The 27375-nt window shown below is 52.3% G+C and overlaps 1 protein-coding gene across 19 annotated transcripts in view; it reads left to right on the top strand.

Moving 5' to 3' along the window:
- Window positions 1-27375, top strand: part of POU2F2 (POU class 2 homeobox 2) — a 73436-nt gene that overhangs the window by 36199 nt on the left and 9862 nt on the right. For 5 of the 19 annotated variants that reach the window (XR_012126867.1, XM_073226520.1, XM_073226517.1 and 2 more), the window contains exons 1-8: window positions 3365-3414; window positions 10796-10861; window positions 10974-11008; window positions 11143-11199; window positions 14172-14354; window positions 14592-14867; window positions 26471-26576; window positions 26670-26761. Coding sequence is in view for 18 of the 19 variants with exons in the window: in XM_073226520.1 (XP_073082621.1) it covers window positions 3387-3414; window positions 10796-10861; window positions 10974-11008; window positions 11143-11199; window positions 14172-14354; window positions 14592-14867; window positions 26471-26576; window positions 26670-26761 (843 nt within the window). In the remaining variant the exon portion in view is untranslated. Of the gene's footprint in view, window positions 1-3364; window positions 3415-4224; window positions 4687-10795; window positions 10862-10973; window positions 11009-11142; window positions 11200-14171; window positions 14355-14591; window positions 14868-26470; window positions 26577-26669; window positions 26762-27375 lie in introns of those variants that run through there. The other 14 variants (XM_017654513.3, XM_073226525.1, XM_073226529.1 and 11 more) reach the window with 6 other exon arrangements.

The raw sequence follows: 27375 nt of genomic DNA, 5'->3' as shown, positions 1-27375 counted from the left end.
GAATAGCAGTGATGGAGCAGCTGCTGTTGATGACAGTGATGACGGTGATGATGGAGAAGAAATATTTTAAGTTCCCGGATGCTGGTTGCTCCTAAGCAGAACATGGGGTGGTTACAGCTTGACCTTGACAGAGGGTCGCAGGAGAAGCAGTTCTGAGGGCGGAGTTGTGTCAACAGGAAATGAAGTCTTCAGCCCAGAAGCCAGGAAGGTGGGGAAGAGGTGGGCAAGCAGTGTCCAGGGTGGGCCAGATTCGAGAGTATTTGAGGCCCATTGGAGGATCCGATGGTCCTGCAGCAGGACCAGCCAGGCAGCCCTTTGTTGGTGTGTCTGTCTGCCACCCTCACTGTGTTTTCCTACGTGTTGAGGTCTCTAAGCCAGCCTTCCGTGACCCCCTGGAGGCTGCTCTGTCCTGGACTCCGTGGAAGGCCGACATGCTAAGACGCAGAGGGAGGTTACTGGCAATGGATCGGGAGTTCATCTCCTGATCCGGCCCTTGACTCACAGTGTTGCTTGTAACATGGTCTTCCTATCTTCTGCCAAGTTGGGGGTCTAAGGGAACTCTCTCAGCTCCCACACACTACAGACGTACAGATGAGGCAGTGCTTGTGGGGAAAGACCCTTTGGGTCCCCATGCAGAGTAGGGATGTGGCAGGGGGCTGAGTGGAGAGGTCACCAGAGACAGTGGGAGTCCAGAGTGAAGCTGGGGAACAGAGCCACAGAGAAGGTCCCCAGGGGCAACTGAGAGGAAGAGACCATGGCTGGGGGCCCTGAAGGGTGAAGAACCCTGCTCTGCTGTCCCCGGTGGGCTGGCTGCTCCCCCCACCACTACCCGCCAGGCCCCCGGGGGACCTCGCTCTAATAATGTATTTGATCGACTCGCCGGCCGCGTACAAGCGATTATTGTCTTGTCGGGAGTCAAACGTATCGATCCGGTGAGAAATATGAGCAGAGCAATGGGGCCCGCGTGTCAGTTACCAGCCCCGCTGGCCCTGGGGAGCCCCCTACGTCTCCTTTAATTACCGCTCAGCCCTGAGCCTAGCCTGGCCTCCTCTGCACTGCCTCCCTCCCAGGCTCCCCACACCCCAAGTGGCCCCCGCTGCTCCCCAGCTCCCATGACTTACCTACCTTGTGCAACATGGCTTGAGGCCTCTTCTCCAACTGAGAAGCTACCATATCCCCTTCCTGAGCTTCCCCATTCGTCCTACACACCCACTGTGCCCCCAAACTCTGCCCTGCTGCCCTTTTCTTGGGCAGGCAGAAATCTCAGGCCCATTCTCCTTCAAGATTTCCCGATTCCAGCATAGGGACTCAGTTCTGGTCTGCCTAAGGTGATAATAGCAGAGCCAGCATGGGAAGCAAGGTGGGGGAGTCGGAGGCAATTTCATCCCGTGGGGGAGCAGGTAAAACTTTCCCCCGCTCCCTCACTCATCTGCAGACCTGGAAAGGCAGCTCCAGAAATGGGCTGCATCTCTCCTTGCTCACATAAAGGGCTGACACCAGGTCATGTCCAAAAACATGCTCCTGACATGGAGGATGTTGACTATGTCTGGGGTAGGGCATGGGGGTGGCGTGGTGGGTTTGTGGCTCCCCATAATATCCCTGTTGTCCTAATTTCCAAGCCCCCTAAAACGTAAGTCCTAAGTCAAAACAACTTACTGGGCCAATGCAGTTTCAAGACAAGTCTCCTGCCACCAGATTGTCTGAAAAACCCTCATGTATAGAAATCCTGCATCTGAGAGAGAGAGAGATGGGCCAGGAGGCAGGAGGTGTGAGCTGGAGCCCTGTTAATGTTGTGTGGTCCCTGGATCTCAGTGAAATGGCCTTTACGATATGAGATGTTGTGGAGGGTAGATGACTGGGAACTGTCTCTTCTGTATGCAGATATAAAGACCGATGGTCATTTCCATGAAGTGGGCCTGCCTGCCTGGGTGGGCCTCATGAAGGTCTGTCTGCATGTGTGTGATATCCTGCACCAGTGTGCCTAGTGTGAGTATAGGCACACATGGCCACGAGGCATTCCTGGACACACTGTAGATGTGTTCTTGTGCCTGTGTGTCCACCTGGGGGAGCAGAGGGGGTGTCCATATGGGGAGTGACTGGTGGTGGGTAGAGAAGGTTAGAGTTGGTGCCTGTGCTCACAGAGGAATGTTCCCGTGTGTCTGCGTGTGCACGCGTGTGTGTGAAATGCTGGGGTCCATGTGTAGAACTACTTGAGTGTATGTATGTGTCTGGGTGGTTCCAGGCGTTCCTGTACGCGTGTGTGGCTTAGTAGGGTCTCCCAATGTAAGCGCAGAGTCCTGCGGGACAGGGGCCAGCCGGCGGGCTGTTTGGAGGCACCAGGCAGCCGGACAGCCTCGGACGGGGCGCCGGGAAGAGTAAGAGGGCAGCAGGCTCAGCCGCGCCTTTGTCTGCGCGGCCTGGCGCCGGGCGTCCTGCGCCTTTGTGTGACCCTCGCAGGTGTGCACGCGGGGCTAGAGGGGGGTGGCGGGAAAGGGAATGGAGGGAGGGACTCCTTCCTCCGCTGCCGGCCCCGCCCTCCGGCCTATTGACTGGGCGCTTCCTCCCTCTGGCGGGCGCGGAGGGAAGAGCCGGGCCGGGAGCGCCGTAGCGCGGAGGGTCCGCTGGCAGCTAGGCGACCCGGTGCTCCCCTCCACCGGAGCCACGTTGAGCGCGTACATCTGTCCTCGGGCCGACTTCTTGCCGCTCCCGGCCAAGGCGCCGACCGGTCGCCCGCACTGCCGCTGCCCACGGGCAACGCGTCTTTTCAGTGGTGGGCCCGGACGTCTCATCTGCAGACAGATGAGGGGCTGGGTCTTCCCTCCCCAAAGCCAAGGCCTCCTCCTGCCTCTCTTGAAGGCTTTGCGTCTTGGCTCTAGGCCCTTGGGAAAGCCACCTCACTTCTCTAGTCTTGTCTTCTCATCTGTAAAATGGGACAAATAGTGATCACATCAAGCGATGACATCTGTCAAGTGTGAAGTGCAGGGCCTGGCATTGGGAAAGAGCCCCCAGAACTTCTAGCCAGTGTTTTAGGGTTGGTGTTGTTATGGGCTCACCTTGTCACCTAGGCCCCCATGCCCTGTGCCAGGTCAGCCCTGGTGGAGGTGGCAGGAGAGCTGGGGCAGCTGCAGGTGCCTCCTGGAGGGTCCAGCTATGGGAGTCAGCTCTTGCCGCCTGTGCTCTGCCACACTGCCCCCACTTCCCAAACACACACGATTTGGGATCTGCTGCCTGCTGGGGTGGGCCTTTGGGCCAGGGTATTTTCCCTTCTGAAGGAGGCGGACCCTGTGGTTTCCTCCCTGGGTAACTTCCGGCAAAGAGGGTTTGGCCCCCCCAGAGAGGGCGGGGAGATGACACAGTTGTTCCCCCAGCCCTGCGGGGCGGGCAGCATGGTTCACTCCAGCATGGGGGCTCCAGGTAAGGGGCCAGGGCCGGCACCACTTCCAGAAGCTCAGGCAGCAATTTGGGGTTTTTCCTGCTGTGCCTGGACCTCCTCCTTAGCTGTTGTCTTTGCCCCTTTTGCTCTGTACCTTAGCTGCTCCCTGCTTCCCACTCTGGGTTGTGCCCCCAGCAACTCTTTCCCCTCCCCTTCCACATCAGACACCTGGGGGCTTCCGTTTCTCCCCATCTCTGCTGCCCTGTTCTGAGGGCTCTGGGGGAGGGAGATGGAGCCCGGTGTTGGTAGCAGGCTCTTACACAGAGGGCCAGTGGGTGGGCAATGTGAGTGCCCCCTGGGTGGGGGCAGCAAAGAGATTGGAAGACTGAGTTGCTTAACTTTTGAATGTGTGCACGTCTGTATTCGTGTATGTGAGCGGTAGTTCTGTGTCTCCTGAGTGTGACTGTGTGTGGCATCATGAGGGTAGTCTTGGCAATTATTTCTTGGCTCACTTCCTCACTTCATTGGCTTCAGGTGTCACCTCCTCCTGGAGGCTTTCCTTGAACTTCCAATCTAAACTGGCAACCAATCCCACTGTCTTGGGTCCCCTCACCCTGCTTAGTCTTTTCTTTATGGCACCTATCACTGCCTAAAAGTTCATTATACATCTGTGTGTGTATTAACTGCCTCCAACTACCAAATGTCAGTTGATTGAGTGGACATTGTGCTCCAGGCACTATACAAGGTGACGTGTATTTGTTGGCTCATCTGGTCTGCTGTGTGTATCTGCATAATGATAGTTCTCTCTCAGTAGTGCTGATGGGAGAGTTAAATGAGGTAATGTGTGTAAATGTTTAACACGGAGTGCCTGGAACACGGCATCAGTACTTTGTGCTCATTTCATTTGCGGTTGTATAGATGTGACTGTGGGTATGTCACATTTGTGGGTGTGTGCAGGGATGAGTCTTGGTTTGGCATGTGCCGTCCTACGTGAATCTGTATGCAGGCATCCCTGTGACCCTTCAGCAACATGTATTTATCAAGCAGTTCTGGGCTGGGTATGCTGGAAATACAACCAAAAAAGGCAGCTTCAGGTCTGTTGTCCTGGAAACCCCAGTCCTGTGGGGGAGACAGACCTGTCCCCAGACAGTGGAGGGAGCACAGGCGACGCAGTCAGGCCTGGGGCGCAGGGGACCATGGGAGCCCAGAAGACCTGCCCAAGGCAGCCGGTGGGGTGCCGGAGAGGGCTGCCTGGAGGAGGGGATGTCTGGGCTGAGATGTGAAGGATGAGTGAGTTTGAGCAAGCCAAGGAGGTAAGGGGGAGTTGAGATGGAAGAATACTACTTGCAGGATGGCATGTGCTTAGTTACTGAGGTGTCTGTATGTGCAGTGGTGTCTGTGTGTATACACATACAGTGTAGACACAGAGATATGGGGTGTCTGTGCATGCATGTCATCTGTTCCACAGTGACTTGTCCCTGTCTGGGGTTGAATGTGGCGTTGTATGTGCTCACACTGGGTTAGACCCCTTACTTGGAATTTCTCACAGACCTGGTCTGCCTTGGAGGCCTGCCCTGGGTTCCCCTGCCTTGACATGAATTAAAATTTCTGTGGCTTTGGGCAGGTCATGTGTTCTTCCTGGTCCCAGCTCCACATCTGTGAACTGGTTCTAGGGGTCCACCCTGGCCACCTCCCAGGATGGGGAGACTCTGGGCATGTGAGCATGTGCATGTCTGTGTGAGTGACCTGGGTGTGCGTGTTTATGCACGTCTGTGTCTATCTGTATGTCTGTGTGTGGCTCTGGGGTATGAGTGTGTGTAAGCACAGGTGTGCATACACGTGTCTGGATGTGTGTTTTGCATATCTACTGGTATCATTGTGTGTGGGCATGTGTCTTCATCTGCAAACGTTCCCGTCCAGGATCTGTGCACACCTGTCCCTGTGTGTTTGCATGGTCTCCTTCCATGTCTGGGGTGCTGCCTGTCTGTAGCTGTGGTGTGTGCAATGTGGCAGCTCTTGCCTGTTGTCAGCACAGCTGTGGGGCTACCTCTCTTGTTGTGTCTGCCGCCCATATCTCCATCCCTCCCTCCTGACAGTTCACAAGTGTTTACTCCCTTGTGGCCACCCAGGGACAGATGTGGGGCAGGGAGGTGTGAGGTGCTGCTCCTGCGGAGGCTGGGACTGGGCCAGCTGGGCCTGCAGAGGTTCCCGGCAGCACAGACCCTGCCCACAGGGGCTCCCAGGCCACAGCCTTGATTGAAGCGGGCTGTGGAGGTAGGGGACCCAAGGGACAGGCCAAGCAGGGCCAGGAGGGGTGAGGGGCAGCCCTTGGGCCCTCTATATTTAGCCCAATTTTCGGTAAGTGCTAACGAGAAGCTGGCCCAAGTCTGCTAAAACTGGCTGGGGGAAATGCAGAGGAGAAGTGAAAGTCCGGGGAGGGAGGGGCAAGGGAGGGGTGTGGAGGGTGGAGGTGACCCAGGGTCCCAGGGTCCCAGGCTGGGGCAGTCGGGCAAGCGACTGTGAGCCCAGGGGCATGTGCAGCCCTGGGAGGGTCTGATCCAGGATGGTGGGATTCACCCGGCCTTGCAGGGTTCTCCACTGCTCTTCCCTGCCCAGTTTCCTGGGAAGTTATACACTGTTTGGGATGGGAGAAGGGCGAGGGACAACCAAGCTTTCTAAGCAAGTGAGGCTTTAAGAGGGACTTCCAAAGGTGCTGTGGGCTGGAGCATATTAGGATCACCTGGGTAGACTTTTAAAAATCTGATGCCCGGGTCTCACCCTGTCCCAGTGAAACCAGAGTGTCTGGGATAGGAATAAGCGTCAATATTTCTCTGGGGTCAATAGAGGGGGCCCCGAGAGTGCTGCCTAGGACCAGCCGAGGCAGTGGCAGAGGCAGCGCTGAGACGGAGGCAACCGAGGCCCTCAAGTCCCCACAGAAGCATCACTTGGCTTTGGGTGCATGGTGGAAATGGAGTCCCCTCTTCATCTCTGGTGGGGGTGATTGGATGAGACTCTTTTCTCAGATTGGGCTCTGGCAGGGGAGAAGGAAAGAGTGAGAGGCCTGGTGAGGGGCAACTCCGGGCCGTTGGCCACTGTGGGTCTGGCCAGGTGCTGCAAAGTGCACAGGCTATGTGTGGGGGGTGTGGGGGGACGCAGGGAGAATACGGAGACAGAGTGGTGGAAATTTCCCCTCAAACTACTTTTGCCTCTCCTGCCACTCTCCTTGCTTACAGGATATTACCTTAATGGTTTAGGGATTGGGGCTGAGGGTTGAGGTGTCAGGTGACAGCAGGGAGAGGGGCTTGTTCAGGTCAGGACTAGGTAGGGGATTCTTCATATGTTCATTTGTTTCAAAGAAACTGTCCAGTCTGTGCAGTAATGACTCCAGCCTGGGCCCTAGGGAGCCCCTGACTCTCTCTGAGAGAGTCACTGCCCAGAAGGTCAGGATGTGTTAGGGAGGGCAAGGGGAGCCCAGAGGGAGAGGCACTGACCACTGGGCAGTCAGGGAGGGCATCACGGAGGAGGTGCCATGTGAGCTGGGGCCTTACAGAGGAGCGGGAGTTTGCTAGTAGGGAAGGAAAAGGTCACCCCAGGTGGAGAAAAGCAAAGGCCAAGGCCCGGAGAAGTGAGATCAGGGCCTTGAGGCCTCCCTTGTTCATTCCACCCACATGTCCTGTGCTGGGCAGCACTGGGACCCAAGATGAGTCAGACCTGCCCTCGAGGGGTTCCTGGTCTGCTGGGGGAGACATGCTGGGAGACACATGGCCTCTAGGACAGTGGGAGGTAAGATGCCTGGCCAGGGGGAGCCAGGATGGAGGGAGCCGAGAGAGACCTGTGGGAGCATCAGGGGTGACTTCATAGAGGACAGAGCCTTTGCTGGGTCCCAAAAGATGAGTAGGAGGTCACCTGGTGAACAGAGTGGGGCACCAGATTTTACCAGAGGGACCAGCCCATGCCAAGGCCTCAGGAAACATTTGCTAAATGGCAGAGACCACAGGGCAGCTGCAAGAACAAGTAAAAGAGCTTCAGGGAAGGACTTTCAGCAAACATAACCCATTCTTCTGAGTTGGGTGATGCTGGGGACCCAGCAGTGAGTCAGACCAGGCCTGTCCCCTAGTCTGATGGGAAAGGACGGGGACACACAGCAACAGCCCTGCCGGCTCAGGGTTAGGACAGCGAGAGGGCATGACAGTGGGAAGCTGTGTTTGTTTGCTGGAGTTGCCGTAACCAAGTGCCACAGACTGGGTGGCTTAAACAACAGAAATTAATTTTCTTGCAATTCTGGAAGAGGGAAGTCCAGGGTCAAGGTGTCAGCAGGGTTGGTGTCTTCTGAGACCTCCCACCTTGGCTTGGGTTGGCTGTCTTCTCCCTGTGCCTTCACATGGTCTTCCCTTCATGTGCCTCTGTCCCAATCTCCTCTTAATAAGGACACCAGTCATAGTGAATCAGGGCCTACTCTAATAGCTCATTTAACTTGATTACCTCCTTGAAGACCATGTCTCTGAATAGTCACATTCTGAGGCCCTGGGGGTTGGGACTTCAGCATAGGAGTATTGGAGGACACAGCTCAGCCTGAAACAGACCTCGGAGGAGCACCAATTCTCTGGGGCGGAGGTGAGGTCAGAGGCTGCCCTGGTCTGTGGGCAGGAGAGGCATTCACCACTTAGTCAGGGAGTAGGGGCACAGCAAGCTATGGTGGCCCCGTCAAACAGAGCCCCAAGCAGAGGGAGACACCTGACATGGTCCAAGGGCAGGATGCTTGAGTGGCAGGAGACGGGCAGTGGGCGGTTTGGGACCACACCCCTCAGGCCAGGTCAGGGGGCCTGGGCTCATACTGGGGAGATGGGAAGCCACGGGAGGATTCAGAGAGTGCTGGGTGTGGGAAGGCTCTCCATGGGGCAACGCGGACACCAGCTGGAGGGACAGGCTGGGGAGAGGCCTGGGGCAGGGGTTTTGGGGGTGCTGGGCCAAGTGGAATTCAGGGCCATTAGAGTTAGTGTTACATGGAGCAGGGCCAAGGTCTGGGTGAATTAGAGGCCAGGAGCAGGCAGGACTCCTGCCTTTGATGCCCCAGAGTCAGGAGCCTCATTGCCTGGTACCCTTTGCATCCTGTGTCTCTCAGGGTCATTAGCCACTCTGTGCCCCAGCCCCAGTGCCCGGAAACAGGCTTGGGCACCTGCTCCCCACCCCACCCGCACCAGCCTACGCCTTAACAGACTATGTGCTGGCTTATCACTAGTGTTTTTTTAGCCTTGAAATGTTCTCTCTTTTCTTTGTGAAAACACAATACAGTAAAATGCTCAAATTTTAAGTGTTAAGCTTAATAAATTTTTACATATGTGTAGACCATGTAGCCACCAAACAGATCAAGATTGAGAACATTTCTAACTCTCTGTAGGCTAGGCTTCCTTACGCCCATTCCCAGTACCCCAAAACTATACCCACTAATCTGATCTTGATCATCTTATGTTATCTTGCCTATTTCTGAGCTTTGTGTAATTGAAGTCCTACTGCCTGTTGGATTTTGTGTCCGATGCCTTTCCCTCGGCATCCTGTCTGTGAGATTCAGTGGGGTGAAGGACTGCGATGGCAGGAATTTGTTCTTTTCTTTGCCATGGAATATTTCATTGTATGGACATACCACAGTGTGTTGATCTGTTTCCCCCATTGATGGCTTTGGAGTTATTTCCAAATCAGGGCTGTTAAAAAGGGCTGCTGGGAACTTGTGTGCGCATGAACCTTGGTTGGGGTGATTTTCTCGGGTAGATGACCCAGAATGGATGGGCCAGATCTTAGGGGCGGGATCCCTCTTCAGGCTTCCTGAAATGTGCTTGTATTGATTTACACTCCCACCAGCAGCATGTGACCTGGCTTTTTAATCAGGAATTTTAAGCTGGAGTGGCATTTCATGTCAAGTAATCCTCAATCGCAAAATTCCTGGATGTTTTTTCTTCAGTTGCTAAGGATGTCCAAGCTCTCTCCTCTGCGGGCCTTAATATCTTGGGTGCAGAGCACACTAGAATTGGACAGCTTCTTTGACAGGGTGGGGTCATGGTTTAGGCTGGGATTTGGAGTGAGTTGTGGCAGTTCCTTTATGGTCAGAGTCAAGGTCATGAATAAGGTCTGAAGCCAGATGAGAGTCAAGGTCAGATGAAGGACTTAGACCCTCTGGATGGGAGAAGGGATTCGGGGTGGGTGAGGGGATTGAGAATGGGTTGGACAGAAGCCCAGATTTTACCTGGGGGTCTAGAACCAGGAAGGGCTGGGTTCAAGTCAGTGTCAGGGCAGTTTGGGTTGGTGTGGCTGTTGGAGATGAGGTGGGTGGTAGTCACAACTGGGCTCCATTAGACTGCAGCAGTCCTGATGGAAAGCGGGAACCCCGGAGTCATGATGCCTGGGGGTTCAATCAGGGCACCTCTGCCGTCTCACACTGCTCTTGGGGAGATGACACCCCACTTTGAGCCTCGCTTTCCTCCTCTATAAAATGGGGATACTAGTACCAACTGCTAACGTAAGCTCTGAATCATACTTAGCACTGTGCTCGACTCTGGTAAGAGCTTGTCCTTCTGTCAGCAGCATCAGAGCGCTGTGAGGACAGGGCATTTGTCTCTATTGCTTTGTGTCTCCTGGTGCAAGCTTGCTTCCCTGCCACCTTCCTTTGGGCACATCCTCTCATTTCCTGGGTCTCTGGGACCATAGAATAGGACTGTATTTGCCAGGGTGGGGTGACTAGGTTGGATTTGCGTGTGCAGTTAGGTTTCAAGGCTGAAATCCCAGCTGAGGTCTGGGATGAAGTTGGAGTACCAGACCAGAGTGGGTCAGCTAGGCCTTTGTGTGAGCATAAGAAGGGAGGCTGGTGGGGAGTGAGGTGCGGACAGGAAAGTGGTGGGCCTGGGGGAGGGAGCCAGAGGGCGGCTGAATCACACTGGGAGATCTGGAGACTCGCTCTTCTGGGGATGCTGCAGTCCCTTCACATCCCCCAGGCCCCACTCAGAGTGGAAAACATGCCTCACCCTACACCTGGCGAGGCAGGACAGGCGCCTGGGCGACATGCACAGGGAGGCCCAGGGCTGACTCTCTGCTTTGTAACATCTTCACCCTCCTCCCAGGGGGCCAAAGCCTTCTCAGGAGCCCACTGTTTACCTCCCCTCCTGCCCCAGGCCCTCATGGGGTGACCCTTCCTGTGACACCATCTGGAGGGGTGAAAAAGATGAGGCAAGGTCTCCAAGGCCTGAAGGCCTCTTTCTTGTCCTGCCAGAGGAGGGCAGAGGCCCAGAATAGAGGGCATGACTCCAGGAAAAAGACAAGATGGCAGGGGGTGAAGAGAGTCTTGGAGGAGGCTGGGGTAGTGCCGGAGGAGGGCATAAGGGTCCTCCTGGCTGCCCCTCCCTCACCCCACTTGTATCCCTCCTCTATCTGCAGAAATAAGGATGTCTAAGCCCTTGGAGGCCGAGAAGCAAGGTCTGGACTCCCCGTCAGAGCACACAGGTGGGTGGGGAAGGGAGCAGGGGGGCAGAGGGTCACTGGGAGCAGCGGGCAGGTGTGGGAGGGGAGCTGCAGGGGGCGGGGGTGACAGTCAGACCTTTCCCTCTTGTTGCAGACACCGAAAGAAATGGACCAGACACTAACCATCAGGTCAGGACTGAGTGGCTGGGCAAGGGTGGGAAGGGGGAGGAGGAAGAGGAGGGGACTCTGTGGGGGAGGAGCGGGGTGTCAGAAGCTGCTTCATCTCGCCCTTCCCATCCACCACTCCACCTTTCTCTTCACAGAACCCCCAGAACAAGACCTCCCCATTCTCTGTGTCCCCAGCTGGCCCCGGCACCAAGGTAAGCACCTGTCAGAACAACCAGGGCAGGGAAACAGGGAGAGGTGTCCTGTGAATGGTGGTGTTTGGTGGGTGGGAGAGGGTCCCACAGGCCTGCCCTGGGCCCAGGGCCTGAGGAGGCATGGAGCCCTGGTACCTTGCTGACAAAGCTCCTCCCTCCCCTTCTCACCCCTGGGCTCCCGCCCCAGGCCTGTGACTCACCCAGGCTCCTTCCCCTTCCCTGGGGGGGTGGGGGTGGCCAGGGAAATCCCCCCCAGAGCCCCAGGGCGATGAACAACAGGAAGCCAAGGGCCCCACCCCCATCCCAACTTCCCTGACGGGGACCTGCCCCACCCCCTCGCCCCCCAAGACACATACTCAGGGGCCAGCCCATGGAGGGAAGCTGGGAGCAGAGGCTAGTTAAGGGATGCCATGGAGAGGACCAGGGGGAGGTGGGAAACAGCCAGACAGAGCAAATCCCAAATCCAGATGGGGCCCTACTGCTGGGCACTGCTGGGCTTCCTGGGGTGTGTGGGGCTCAAGTCTCTGTCCTCTAGCCTGGTGTGGGCAGCTGGCAGGTCCAGAGGACCGAAAGCAGCATGGAGGACAGGGACAGAGGGGGCATGGGCCAGACTCGGACCCTGACCAAAGGTGGTAGAGGGATGGGGTGGGGGGCTGGGAACTGCTCTGTGACCATGGGAAAATCACTTCCGCCCTCTGGGCTTCTCAGTTTCCTCTTGTCTAACATGGTGGGTGCAGTCAGATTGGATAGCCTCTGAGGTCCCTTCCACAGCTGGTGCACTCTGATCCTGCTTAGTGTTTGGGTGTCTTGTCTCCAGCGTGTAGGACAGGGCCCAGGGGAGAAGGGCTTCAGCTCTGACCTCTTTCCCTCTGATCTCAGGCTTGGTTCTGGCCTTGACCTTGGAGCAGAGGCCATCCCTACCCCTCCATCCTCAGCTGAATCTTGGCAGCCTTTGCTCGCCCCACAGCAGCCCTGCTTCTTCCTGGGGAGGCCAGTGGGGCCCAGGGAAAGAAGGGCTCTCACTCCCCTTCCCTGGCCTCCCTGGCCTGGGTCCTGGTTCCCAGGAAAGCCTGAGGCAGGCAGGGTAGTGGCCTCTGACTTGCGTCTCAGTCCACGTCTTAGCCTGTCCCTCTCTGCCTCAGCCTCTCCGCCTCACACTGCCTCCTCTTTGTCAGCCTCTCCACATGCTCCCACCCCAATTTCAGACACATCCACACATCGCCCTACAATTATGTACAGTATAACTATGTTAATTGCCTGAATTTTAAAAATTATTTCATTACGGAAAGTGTGAAACAGATGTAAAAGGAGAAAGAATACAATGTTATGAAAATAACCCCCCCAAGTACCCAAAAACCAGCTTCAACACTTATCAGCTCATGAACTGGCTCTTTTTCAACAGCTAAAACAAATATTTTTTAAACGGAAATTTCACGAATGGAAAACCAGAATCACTTGCCATGGAAATAAATACAGTGATTATTAAAATGTACCCGGAGACTCTTGCCTGCTGAAGCGGCTAAGCTGGAGGCCTGTTCTCCATTTGTTAAAAGGGGAGATCAGCCAGTGTTGGGGAGGTGGTAGAGACATCCTTGCATCTAACGGAAACTTCCGTAAGAGAACCAGAAAGAACGGAAGAGGACTGAAAGAGGAATAGTGCTTTCACTGTGGCCCTCAATGGTGTTGGGTTTATTTCCAAACTTTTAATTAAAATGTGACACACATGTAGATCGTCAGTGTACAGGTCTGGATTTTCGAACTGAATACCCATGTCACCAGCACCAGATCGAGAAGCAGAACACGGCCAGACTTCTGAAAGTCCCTTTGTTCCCCTAGGACTGTCCTAGGCTTCCAGTGCTTACTGTTGTTTCATGCTACAACCCTGTACCCCTTAAACTTTCTGACATTTGTTACCCACGCTTTGGGGCATGCTGCTCGCCCTGTTATTTGGCCTTTCCCAGGCCTCTGTCTGTCTTCTCAGTCTGCATTCCAAATGCCGCTTTGTGTCCCTGCCAAGTTGCTGTGTCACTATGCACAATTGCTTTCCCTCTCTGGACCTCCTTTTGCACAATGGTGCTGGGACATTGGGCTAAAGGATGATTTCTAATGTCCCCTCCGGGCCTGACAGTGATCCATCAAGCCACGCCTCCTCCCACCCCAACGTGTCCTTTGCCAACAGACCTCTCCGGCAAGCCCAGTGTCTGGCTTTTTATGCAAGAGAGGCAGAAGGCTAGGATGCCCCTGTGCTGGTCTGCCCTATGTGTTTGATGTGAGATGTGTCCTGCACAGAGATGCATCCACACTGACACAGAGAGATGAGGAGGGGCCGGGCCGCCTTCAGGCTGGGACGGCTGCTGGCAGCCCCTGGGCCACATCTGGCCCACAGCGCTCTGCCTGTCCTGCCAGGGTTTTTGCTTTAAATTTGAAGTGAGTGGTCAGTGGGAGCAGAGTAGAGCTTGGGGGCCTCCCCTTTGGGTGGGTGGGTCTCTCCAGCCCACACTGTCCACGGCACCCATTTATACCGTCTGCCTGCTCTCATATGCATTTGAATTTGTGACCTGTGTTCTAAAGTGGTGATTTAAAAAAATAACCTGAGGCCCTTTCTTCCAATAAAGTCTTATTCCATTGGGCAATAAGAGAGACACCTTTGGCTGAAGCAGATGAGGGGTGCGGGAACCAGAACCCCCTTATTTGGCATCCTGTGCCTCCTACTGGCATCACTTCCCATATTATAGATGGGGGAATTGACTCAAGAGGGGAGAAGCGCTCTCCAGAGGTGATCCTCTCCTCTAGGAGTTTGGGTGCAGGGCGTGCATTAGCCTTGACTGTCTCATGAGGAAACTGAGGCCAGAGAGGTGGTCTGAGGCTCCCAGCTGGTCAGTGCAGGGTTTTGCCTCTGTAGCCCAGTCTGCTCCTCCTGTGCTGGCCTGAGGCTTCCGTTGCCACACACATGCCCTCTCTTTGGTTCACAGGTGGGCATTCTCTCTGGCCTCCACTTAACATTCTGGGGTCCCGGACCCTGCCTCTCTCCCCCCCAGATCAAGGCTGAAGACCCCAGTGGTGACTCAGCCCCAGCAGCACCCCCGCCCCCCCAGCCGGCTCAGCCGCATCTCCCCCAGGCCCAACTCATGTTGACAGGCAGCCAGCTCGCCGGGGTAAGTACTTGGGGAAGACCGGCACATGGGCACAGACCAGCTGCCTCCCATCCGTTACAGGCCTGGTGGCATGGGGTGTCCTGCCAGGGCCACGGCTTCTCTCATGCCTGCCTCTTGCCCTCCTCTGTCCTCCTGGAAGACTTGCCCCCTAACCTGCTCGGTTCAGGCACTAACCCCTCTCTGCCTTTTCTGCTCCTCTCCATGCCCGGCCTCCGGCCCTGCCGCCCTCCCACACAGCTCACTGCTCTGATGCCAGCTCAGCAGCAGCTCCTCCTGCAGCAAGCGCAGGCCCAGCTCCTGGCCGCCGCCGTGCAGCAGTCCAATGCCGCCGCTGCCGCTGCCGCCGCCTCCTCCTCTTCCTCGTCCTCCTCCTCCTCCTCCTCTGCCTCCTCCTCAACCTCACAGCCCCCAGCCTCCTCTGGGGGCAGCGACCTGCCACCACCACAGCCTGCCAGCCAGCCCCCAGGGACCCCACAGCTAACCCTGTCCCAGCCCATCCAGCTCACAGCACAGGTAAGGGCATCCCCCGGGGAGCACCCTCCCTCCAGGAGAGGACCCACAGAGGCCAAGAATGTGCAGGGGGTGAGCTATTCTGGCCACCGGCCACATGCCGGGCAGTTCTTAGCAACCCTGAGAAGCCTTGGGAGCTGCTGCCCCCATCTCGCAGAGGGTAAAGTAAGGTGCAGAGGGAGACATCCCCTGTGTGATGGAGTGCCTGGCTAAGTGCTTTCTATGCCTCTCACTGGGGGTTCACAGCCACCTGGGAGGTTGGTGCATTATCCTCAATTTACAGCTGAGGCAACCGGGAGGCTCCCCTGGGAACCATACTTATGTAGCTGCAGAACCAAAGGCAGAGAGACAGAGCTAGTGCCCCACATCGTGCCCCCTGACACATGCAGTGAGACGCTCTTTCAGAAAAGGGGTCCGGGATGCCTGAGTTAGGATATGCTGCATCCTCTCTTCCCAGTCTGGAGACTTCTGGGAACGAGAGGCTGTATCTATTTCCTAGGGCTGCCATGACTAAGTACCAAAAGCTGGGGGGCTTGAAACAACAGAGATTTATCGTCTAGGACCAGAAGTCCAAACAAACCAAGGTGCTGCTCTGAAGGCCCTAGGGGAGAATCCCCCCTTGTCTCCGCTAGCTTCCAGTCATGCCAGGACTCCTGGATCGCCCCAATCTCTGCCTCTGTTGTCATATGGCTGTCTTCTTTCTGTACAAATCTGTCTCTGTGTCCAAATTGCCCCTTCTTATGAAGATACCAGTCATTGGATTAGGGCCCACCCTAATTACCTCATTTTAACTTGATTACAGCTGCAAAGACCCTATTTCTAAATAAGGTCATATTTATAGTTACCAGGGATTAGAATTTCCAACATATATTTTTGGAGGACACAATTCAACCCTGTTTAACTTCCCTTAGTCCCGTGATTCCCACAACTGCTCAGCAGATGGCTTTTCTCTCTCTATCCACCCCCTTCCGGGGATGCCCTGGGGCAGAGGCTGTGTACACAGGGGAGTTGTCCGGCACCAGGAAGCTGTTCCCTTGACAGAGTTAAGCCTCCGATGAGTCAGTTGCATTACTGACCAGCACTCCCATTCGGGACTGTCCTTGTCACTGAGCTCATATCTGCCTCCTTAGAGCTTCTTGCCGCTGGGCCTGGTTCTATAGAAACACAGAGCACCGTGCTCACTGCTCTGTGACAGCTCTTCCAAACATAGCCCAGCTCACCACAGTAACTATAACTTGAATCTGGCAGGTGCTGCCTTGTGTCGGGCCCTGTGCTAATGGTGACCCCTTGAACCCACAAATCCTCACCACAGCCAAGGCTCCAAAGGGCAAAGTAACTTGCCTGCTAATACTCTGCTCACACTCAGGGCTCCTCGCTTGTCTCAAATTTTGGTGCCCTTGTTCCTGTTTCCCTTTCTACCCCTTTACCTTGGCAGCTGTCTTCATTCTTTAAGCCTCATCTTGGGAGTCCACACCTCCAGGAAGTCTTCCATGACTTATCTCCCTCCAACAGATTTGATTTCCTGCCTCCTGCCTCCTCTGGGGTCCCCCAGCCCATGCCTCTTCTTCTGCCAAGGCCCCTATCACCCAGGGCTCTATCCAGGGAGCATTCCTATATGCCTGAGGAAGTATCTGTGCAAGGAACAAAGACTTCAGGGAGGAGGAGGAACAGGGCAGTCTGTTCCAGACCCAGTCAGGCCGTCAGCCCCTGGGAGCAGCAGACATGCCTTCTGTTCATAGGCCTCTAGAACCACCTCCTGCACACTCCCCGCAGACCTGGCAGCAGCAGGCCAGCCCTCTGCCACCTGCTGTCCTGACCAGGTCCTGATTCTCAAGGTCTCTTTGAACCCTGCCTGCAAAGCCTTTCGTCTCCCTCCTCCTGCTCGGCTTCCCTCAGCTCTGATCTGCCCCTGTGTATCCTCTGCAAGTGCAAAGCTGGGCCAAGTTTGTTTTTCTGTTACACGGTCACCCTGTAACCTCATTTGCCCAGCAGACAAACATTTATCCAATACCGCCTGTGTGCCAGACGCCATGCTGGTGCAGGCTGCGGTGGGACTACCTTCTTCCTGCCTTAACTGCCCACTGCAGCCACAGCTGTCCTGGCCCCTGGGCTTGACCCCTCTCCTCAGCCTGTCTGCTGTGCCCATCCACTTCCCATGCCTGCTCAGCTCTGTCCTACAGTCATTTCACAGACATTTCCTGGCATCCTGTGTGTCGGGCCCTGGTGGGAAGCTGAAGACTTAGAAGTGACTCAGACCCATGCTTGTCTCTGTTCTTGTAGGGAACAGATACACCAATGAACCACTGAGAAATGCTTTACTTGAAAAATACTAAGAAAGTCAAAAGCACCCATAATCCTATCACTTTACATTTATATAAAGTATAAGGGAAAGTCCCCCATCCATCCCTTTAACTCAGCTTCCAAAGTAGTGTTGCTTAAACAGTTTGGCAGGAACCTTCCCTGCATTTTCCTAGCTTGTACAGAAAAAGGAAATGATTATAACACAGTTTTGACATGTATGTCCAACACTCAGCCCAGTGCGGCATGGGGGTCGCATGCATGTTTGCTGAATCAATAGGGGGTTTTGTTGCAGCTTTTCAATCAAGGGTTGGGAAGACACCTCTCCAGGGGAGTAATTCAGAATGTCTGGGATGGGGTAGGCATTGATTGAAAATACACATTAACTATTAAAACATTATTTTGTATTTGGAGAGTGAAAAAAGAAGCCCCTATTTTCTTAATATGAGCATGGCAGATATAACTTGACAAAATCTTTTAGACTGGTAGGACCCAGTGAATAAAGGTTTCCTAGAGAAGCCTATGCTTTGTGGTGGGAATATGGGAAAAGAGAGGGGACCTGTGTCTGAGGGAGTCAGGAAAGGCTTCCTGAGGGAGGTGGTAATATGAGCCAAGGGATGACAAGTGGTAGTTTGCCAGGTGGATGAGCTGAGAAAGGGGTTCTGGGCACAGGAATGGCAAATATGAAGTGAGAGCAGGATGGGCTCAGGGAGTTGGGGGGCGGGAGCTGGTGATGGAAGACAACGAAGATGAGCCAGGAGAATGTTGGTTGGGTCAAGCTCCACTCCAGGTGGCCAAAGAAGAAAAGGCAATATTTGGCTCATATCACTGAAGAGGCCCAGCCTGGAGCATCAGGCCTGGCCCCAGGAATCTGTCTCCCTTTACATTCTGGGGAAGGCAAAATGGGTGACTTGCAGCCACCCTGACCAGAGAGATAAAACATGCCCACTGGCCAGGTTTGAGTCAGTGCCTCCAATCTCTGAGCAGTCGGGGTCAGCCTCACCTAGACCGTGTGACCTGAAAGTGGGGAGGGCGAGTCCCCAAGAGGAAGAGATGGATCCTGTTGCCTGAAGAAGGGGCACTGAGTACCAGGCCAGCCGAATCAGCCCCCTGGAGGTGTGTTGGCCGTGCACCCACATGCCCCTGAAGTCCAGAAACGGGCCGAGGCATACCAGTCACTCCATGGCTCCTGTGCTGGGGTCTGCTGTTGCCTGTCTATCCCAGAACTTTAGCACGAGGTAGCGTGGGAGTAATGTTGAATGGTTCTCTTCTGCGGTGTTCTGCCCCGATTGCTGGGACTTCTTTGGCTCCCTGTGGCAGGACCAACCTCTTGGGAACAGGGGTGTATACAAGAGCCCATGCTAGAGACAGGCCTCTTCTGCCCACCCCCAACCTTTAGAACTTCCCTGGGGGAGTGACTGGAATAATCATCGTCATTTATTCATTCAATTAACATTTATTGAGTACGTTGTGTATGACAGGTGCCCATTAATGGCCCTGAGGGGGCAGCTGTCAACAAGGCAGGGGTGGCTGCTCTTGATGACCTTACGTCCTAGTGGAGAGACAGATAGTAACAAGTACACAAACCAGCAAAACAAGACAGTTTTAGAGTGAGTGTAATGAAGAAAATGAAACAGGAGTCATCATAGAGAGGGGAAGCCGTGTAATGGGGCTGTCAGGAAAATTTCCACTAAGAAAGTGGCCTTGAAGAGCCAAGGCCTCAATGAGTCAGTCATGAAGAGCCAGAGGTAGTGGTTAGGAAAAAGTAACAGCAAGTGCAAAGGTCCCAAGGCAGATGCCAGCCTCACTTGTTCAGGGCACAGAAGAAGGTCGTATGGCTGGAACAGAGCAAGTGAGAGGCGAGGGGGAGGCAGGCAGGACCAGGTTTTACAGGGCCTGTAGGATAGATCAAGGAGTTTGGAATATATGCTAGGTATGATGAAAAGCTGTTGGGGGACTTTAAACAGGCAAGTGGCATGACCTAACTGACCCCTTACAGAGCTCTCTCTGGCTGCCAATGGGAGATGGATGCTGGGGATGGGAGTAGAAGTGAGGAGCCCAGTGGGAAGAAGGCCTTACAAACATCCAGGTGGGACATGAAGGGTGTGTGTGTGTGGGGTACAGGATTTTGTATGGATTGGATAGATTAAGGATGCCTTCTGGGATTTTGGCTTCATCACCTGGTCGGTGGGGAGGTGGTTTCTGAGCTGGGGAAGACAGGGCAGGCCCCGGGTGTTTTGGAGAGCAGCAGTAGGGAACCAGGAGTTTCACTTCGGACATGACAGGGTGCAAAGCATCTTTGAATCATCCAAGTGCAGACATCAGATAGGCAGACAGATACTTGAGGCTGAAATTCAGCAGAGAAGCTGGGCGGGGACTGCAAGTTGTGTTTTCAGGCAGGGGATGAAATGGAGAGCCAGACAGGGCTCCTGCCCTCAAGAGCTCCTGGGTAAGCCAGTGACATGAAGGGGGTGACATGAGGGGACAGGGGGAGCAAATGCTCATGTTGGAGGAATATGTTGTGATTTCCAAAATGCTTTGCAGATAATATTACTCCAGCCTCAGAACAACCCAGTGAAGAGTTATACATTATCACCCCCATTTTGTGGATGGAAAAAGTGAGGCTGTGAGAGAGAAATGACTCAGTAATAACGACCCCCATTTATGGAGGACCACTTAGGTGAACAGGGATCAGGCAACACATTCTACATGCATTGTCTCATTTAATCTTTTAACGGCCCCATGAGGTGAGAATTATTGAGGTCCCACCTGAGGATATTGAGGCTTAAAGAGGGTGAAGGACTGCCCATGGTCCCACAGTGTGTGACAGACAGAGTCAGGTTTCTGGACGTCTCCACAGCCTGAGTCCAGGACAAGATGCTCCGTCACCCCACACAGGGGCTCAGAAGAGAGAGTTGGCTTCACGCAGCAAGAAGCAAGTGAGAGGGTCAAAACCACAACAAATGCCACCAGTTCTCAGCTGGAAGGGAGCTCTGTCCCCCTCCAGTCCACCCTCCCACCCAGCGTGGGGCACGCCCTCCGAACTGCTGGGCGTGTGGGGGTGTGGTTCCACCCACGTGGCTCCCAGGATGGGTGCTCACCCCTTCCCAGGCAGCCGGTCCTGCCTGCCACTGGGCAGACTGACACTGCTCAGAGGAGCAGGAAGCCCATCTGTTTTGAACACAATCCATCACAGTATGATTTTCATGGTCTCTAGATCCCCACTTCCTGTCCTCCCCACTCTGTCTGAACTTAATGCTAGGCCGTCCATGTCTTATAATCGCTGTCCGGAAGTGGTCATAGTTTGCTGTATCAGAAACCTCCGTGAGCGCGGCTGCCTGCCTTGTGGGGAGGCTGTAGGGCATGGGGCGTCTGCCACTGGCACTGGACACGGTCACTGCACGTGGCCACCGGCGCCCCAGGGCCCAGCCTCCTCTACCTGCTTCTTGATGCTTTATCCCCACCATCCCACCCAGGGTGGAACCAAGCCCAGAAAGGAAAGAGGACAATTACACTCCAGCTCCCCATGTGTCTCAGTCTTCCTGCCCTCAGTCTGTGGCCAAGGTCCCAGTTGTGGCAAAGCACAGCCAGTCAGTCCCTAGACACTGACAGTCCCAGGTTTTACCTCATTCATTCATTGAAAATTCATTGATCGCCACTTAGGTGCCTGTGCTGGAGTCGGCGGTGTTCACAATACAGCGAAGAGCAAGAATTGATTCCTTCCCTTCTTGGCTTCAATGGGGTCTGCTAGCCTTCTGTGTTCGTTTTTTCTGATGGGTTAGGGACTGAGGAGATGATATGATAAATACCCTGGCCAGGGGCAGTAGGCATCTCTCTTACTCTAACTTCTTGACTGTCTGACTTGGTCCTAACACGCCCCCAAGTGGCTTCAGATGGCAAGCTGCCTGTAGATTGTGGAGAAATTGGGCCATCCTAACTGGCTAACTCCAGTACTGAGCCAGCTCAGCACCCAGAATCTTCTCTCTTTCTCTCATTCTTTAATTTCTTTAGTTAGCAAGCATTTAATGAACATCCACCATGCCCAGGCACCTTTCTGCATGGTGGATACAGTGAGGAATAAGGCAGATAAGTCTGTGACCCTGGCAAGCTGGCACCTTCCCTTGTTGAGGATATAGACAAGAAGCTGATAACTGCTCTGAAGGAAGGTTCAAGTATAAAGTGACAGTTACTGAGGAGAGGAAGTCTCTTCATTAGAGTGGGTGCCCAGGAGGGTGCATTTTAGGAGGATCACTTAATAGAGGCTGGAATGATTAGGAGGAGTCATGTGCAGATCAAGAGGAGGGGAACAGTATGTGCAAAGGTCCTGAGGTGGGGACTTCTTCCTGGGCTCAGTAACGGGAAGGAGACCAGTGTGGCTGGATCAGAGTTAGGGAGTGAGAGGCTCATGGGAGTTGAGGAAGGCTGGGTCATGCAAGACCATGGTATGGGTTGGATTACATTATAGATGTGATGAAAGCCACTGGAGGCTTTATGGTTCAGTTAATATTTTAGAACAGGAACCTGGATTCCACAGACTTACCCCTGGAGGGTTCTCTGGATAGAATTCAGGGGGATCTGTGAACTTTAGAAGTAAAGAAGTTATGTCTCAAGTGTTACTATTCTCTGTCCAAAAAGGTAGCATTTCCTGCTATTGTGAATATAGGCAATGGACCACAGTGGCATTAGCAGGACCTGGACTTTGTCACCAGTGGAATGCACAGATGATTCCATATTCTATTATGGTTGTTACAGATCTCTTGAAATTATTGTTTTCATTCATCATTGCTTTGAAATTATAGTAGTCATCTGACCTATTGGTTGATCTTGTTATTTAATGTGCTAATAAAAAAGTCCATAGATTATCCTATTATCGTAATTCAAAATGTTTGATGACTGTATTTCAATATATTTCAAATTTCATTTGAGATCCTACATACTTTGTTTCACAAATTTTTTAATTCTGAAAAGGGGTAGTTTAGAACTTTTTTTGGTAGAACTTGCAGATGGCTTGGATGGAGGAGAGGAAAGTAAGGTGGGAATCAGGACTGACCCCCAAGTTTCTGGTCCAAGTAACAGTGTTTTGGGCATGGTTAAATTCATCTGGACCCCTCACCATGAGCTTCCCTGCAAATTGGGATGCATTTTCCCTATCTTTTCCCTCCTTCATGATTCAGAAAGAAATCTGCCAACACCTCTCTTTCAGGTTTCTGGGAAGAAAGGGGGATTTTCACTTAGTCACACTGGGGAGAGATAGGAGTTAACAGATAATTTTTAAAATGAAGGTATCATTGCTATGCAATCTTATGAAGATTTCACATGAGCAACATTGTGGTTCCAACATTCACCTATATTATCAAGTCTCCCCCACCCCATTTCAGTCACTGTCCATCAGCATAGTAAGATGCTATAGAGTCACTACTTGTCTTCTCCGTGCTGGACTGCCTTCCCCACCTATATTGTGATTGTTAATTATAATGCTCCTTAGTCCTCTTCTCCCTCCCTCCCCACCCACCTTCCCCCACTCCTCCCCTTTGGTAACTGCTAGTCCCTTCTTGGAGTCTGTGTGTCTGCTGCTGTTTTGTTCCTTCAGTTTTGCTTTGTTGTTATAGGAGTTAACAAATATTTTAATCAATAAGTTAAGGGTTATAGGAAATCAGAAAAATACTAGTAATAAGACTTAATTTCAGTCCTTATTCATTTGATTCAATTCAGAGGGCATTTAATGGGGCTTACCAGGCTGTTTTAAGGGTTAGGGATAGTAAAAGACATGGTCTCTGCCTTCTAGAGTTTCAGTCTAGCAGAGGAAGAATATTTATAAGCAAATGCATTGTATCATGAGAAATGCAGTCAAGAGCAGGGTGGGTACAGGTTTGTGGAGCCTGAAGTTTGTATAATTTCTACTGACTTTTAGGAAAAAAGAAACCGAAGTTATGAGACCAAAATTAAGTACTTGGCCTTGGAAGGGTCCATTAAGGGGGGAACCCTGAAGCCCAACCTCCACTCACCTCATTTGGAAGGGAGGCAGCTATGTGAATTTTACTGGGGTGGGGTAGCTGAGAAAGGGAAGGCAGAGTGGACACGGCTTCAAAGATAAGAGTGGTGGACTTCAACACTTAAGCTGCATTCTTAGATGATTAGCAGCTACAGTGAGAAAGGTGAGTGGTCAGGAGCACCTGTGTACTCAGCTCACTTGCTAGAGCCCACAGAGAAAGCTGAGGCCTTTGCAGGTGGACAGGGAACAGCCTCGAACTGTTGAAACATGAATGGTTGGAAAAGCAGGGATGGTGGGTACTAGTGACTGTTAAACTGGGTGGGTAGGGGCAAGACCCCTGGATATTTATTTATTCCTTTATGCAGATTCGGTGAATGTTCAAAATTCTAGAAGTGTGGGAGGATTTATAGCATTGCCAGTTTCTGATACAGTTTTCCAAATACAGTCTATGCACACCCAATAAATACCTAGATATACTTTAAAAAAACATAAACTGGCACATCACACCCACTCTTCTGCCTTTTGAGCTTTCCACTCAACAGGACATCTTGGAGAATGTTCCATATCAGGACACAAAGAGTGTCCTTGTTCTTTTTGATGACTGCATAGTATTCCATCATAAGGATCCACCTTAATTCATTTGCCCATGCTCAGCTTATTTCCACTCTTGTTGAATATCTTTCTAGAGAGGTCATTTTGTGTAAGTGTAAATGCATCCCTAAGATAAATTCTTAGAAGTGGAATGGCTGAGTTAACAGGTAAAGTGCATTTGTAATTCTGATAGGCATTGCCAAGTTACCCTCTTCATCAGTGATGTGCAGGAGTGTTTCCCCACATGCCCCAACATAGTGTGTACTTTGCTGATATGATAGGTAAAAATAGCATCTCAATGCAGATGTAGCTGTTTATCTTATTGTGATTGAATCTGAATGTTTTTCACTCATGAAATTTTTGTGTTTTTTTTTTGCTGGGCTGTGGCTAGACCTATCTGTTGACCAGATTACTGTTAGGTTATTAGTTTTCTTTCTGACTGATTTGTAATTGCTTTTTATATACTAGAGAAACAAGCCCTTGTGTCAAGTTGCTTATATTTTCTCCCAGTTTTTTACCTTTTAGGACATTAAATTATTCTTTGGAATAATAGTAGTGTTGGGAGGAATTGAGAGGTATGTGTCATCTTCCCCAATTTCTCAGAAGGAAAAATATTGTAACTCTAAGTAACATAGCTTTCCACTACACATAAAAGTTGCTAAGAAAGTTATGGAGCATCAATCTTGGTTCATTGAACAAATGTATGTGGAGCACCTACTGGGTGCTGGATGCTGTTCTAGCTGCTGAGATTACAGCAGTGACCAAAACTGTTGAGATCACACTCTCATGGAACTGACATACCAGTAAAGAAGATGCACTGTGAAAGAGTAGACAGAGAGAGAGATACCTTGAGATAGTGAGAAGTCTTATAAAGGAGGTAAAATGGAGGTGACAAAGGGATGTGTGGTGGTGGGATGGGTTCATTAGATGGTCAAGGAGGTCATCTCTGAATAGGTGACTTCGTGTTAGGACCTGAGTGTCAAAAAGGACCCAGGCAGAAGTGTTAAGAACTAGAGCTGTCTGGCAGAGGAAACAGCATGTGCAAAGGCCCCAAGGAGGAACTGAGGTCAGGAAGACTAGCATAGTCCTCAGTATGTCAGGGGCCAGGTGGGGTGTTTTGAGTGTATTGTTGTGGGCTACAAGAAGCCATTGGAGTGTTTGTGTGTGTGGAAAGGGGTTTTGTTTTTTCTTTTGGAAATGGTAAAACCTAAAAATAGAGAATGATATAAGGAACTGCACTTAACCTTCACCCAGCTCAATGGATATCAACATTTTGCCAATCCTCTTTCACCTGTACTCCTCAGTTTTTTGGCTGAGGGGCTAGATTCTTTTTCTCTTTCTGTCTCATTTCCATTAAAATAAAATCTTTTCATTGAAGTATAACAAATACCAAAAAGTGCACACATCATTAAGTATGCAGCTCAATCATAAAAACTAAGCACAGCCATGTAATTGGCACTCAAATCAATAACCTGAATATAGCCCGCTACCCAGAAGCCCTCTGGGTTCCCTTTTCATCTCTACCTCTCAACCTTCTAACACACAAATGCAACATAAAAGAATCATACAGGATGTTCTCTATCTTGATTAGCTTGAGAAGCTTATATTGCTGTGTGTCACTGTAGAGTGCAGACAGCTCGCTCTCATTGCTGCACTGCTCCACTGATTCACAGTTCATTTAGCCATTCAGTTGTTGGGTGCTTGGGCTGTCTTCAGGTTTGGGCTATTACGAATGGTTCTGCTGTGAACATTCTACTACATGTCTTTGGTGAACACATGTATGCACTTATGGTGCCTTATGCCCAAGCATGGAACGACTGGGTCATAAGGCAGGTGTATGTTCAGCTTTAGTAAATTTAGTATGTTCAGTTTGTTAGAGCTGTCATAAGAAGGAACCACAAACTGGCTATCTTAAACAACAAAAATTTATTTTTTATCTCACAGTTCTGGAGGTCACAAGTGTGAAATCAAGGTGTTGGCAGGCTTGGTTCCTTCTGAAGGCTGGGAGGGGAGGGAAGGCTGTGTCCTCGGCCTCTCCCCTTGGCTTGTGGATGGCCATCTTCTCCGTGTGTCTTTTACATAGTCTTCCCTCTGTGCATGTTTCTGTCTGTGTGCAAATTTCCCCTTATTATATGGATGCCAGTCATACTGGATTAGGGTTCATCGTAATGCCTCATTTTAACTTGATCATCTACAAAGACCCTATCTCCAAATAAGGTCACACCTCTGGGGTCCTGGAGGTTAGGATTACAACGTATCTTTTTTTGGGGGGGAACACAAGTCAAGCCATAACAGTGCCAAGGAGTTTTCCAAAGTGGTTTTGCTAATTTACTCACCATTTGCGGGAGTATTTTAAAGCTAATTCCAGGTGAGATCATTCACATTGGGAGTGTTTTAAAAGGAAGGAAGACTTGGTCTGATTTACATTTTTAAACTATTCTATTTGTTCTGTGGTAATGTAAGACAAGGCAAATATTTCACCAAGAAAGAGAAGGTAAATAAAGAGGGAGCCCTCCCGGGACAGCCCAGATAGGATGCTCCAGCTCCCTGGGATTGGGGAGCCTCCTGGGGGCCCTTAGCACAGGGATGCTGTTCAGTCTTATACTCCATTCGTCACTGCCCAGTGCCAGGCCACCCTGTGGAAAATGCCTGGCAGCTCTGGGATGCAGAGGGAGAAGCCAGGCCAGGACTCAGGCTGTCCTTCTATTCATCCATTCCCTGCCAGGACATACAGCAGCTCCTCCAGCTACAGCAGCTCGTGCTTGTGCCGGGTCACCACCTCCAGCCACCTGCTCAGTTCCTGCTGCCACAGGCCCAGCCGACTCAGCCAGGTAAGGCCCCCCCACAAGATGGCCTCCCTAATGCCTCCACAGGACTCTCCCTGCCCCCTCCATCACCTTGTGCATTTCCCCTTGTCTCCCCAGGCCTGCTACCAACACCAAATCTATTCCAGCTACCTCAGCAAACCCAGGGAGCTCTTCTGACCTCCCAGCCCCGGGCTGGGCTGCCCACACAGGTGAGAGTGACCACCAACTGCCCCAGGGTGGGCCAGCAGCAGGGCCTGCTGGAGGCTGGGTAAAGAGGGATGTGGGGGTGAAGGTCTCCTCTCCAACTGATCCACCCCACAGCCATGGGGGCCAGGACAGGAGTAGGGAGACCTGGGGCCAGTCTGCTCTGCCACTAATTGGCCCCTTAGGCAAGCCTCTCTCCCTGTCTGGGTCAGCTTTTTCCTCTGTAGGATGAGGGGAGTCAACCAGACCAGTGGTTCTTAACCCCTCAGACCCATGAACTCCTTTGAGAATCTGACAAAGGTTTGTATCTGACCCTATGGACCCAACAAGCACACATGCACAAACACACAAACAGCCCGTATATTACAAATGCTCTGGGTCCCTTCCAGGACTCCAAATGGAGGGTACACTGAGGAAGATGTCTGCTTGGTACTGATTCACGTCCCCTTCCAAGACTGGATACTGAAAATGGGGGCCTACAAATGCATTTTATTCAGCCCATACCATATTTTAAAAATTGAATTAGTTGTCAACAAAATACTCAGAAAACACCAGCTTCCCAGCTTCTCTTGACAAACCAGAAGCTCTGACAAGGCTGGATCTTCATCCCCATGACACG

This window comes from Manis javanica, chromosome 17, assembly GCF_040802235.1.
Source record: "Manis javanica isolate MJ-LG chromosome 17, MJ_LKY, whole genome shotgun sequence".
NCBI lineage: Eukaryota > Metazoa > Chordata > Mammalia > Pholidota > Manidae > Manis > Manis javanica.
The sequence above is the reverse complement of the archived record's forward strand: the minus strand, read 5'-3'. Positions and strand labels throughout refer to the sequence as shown.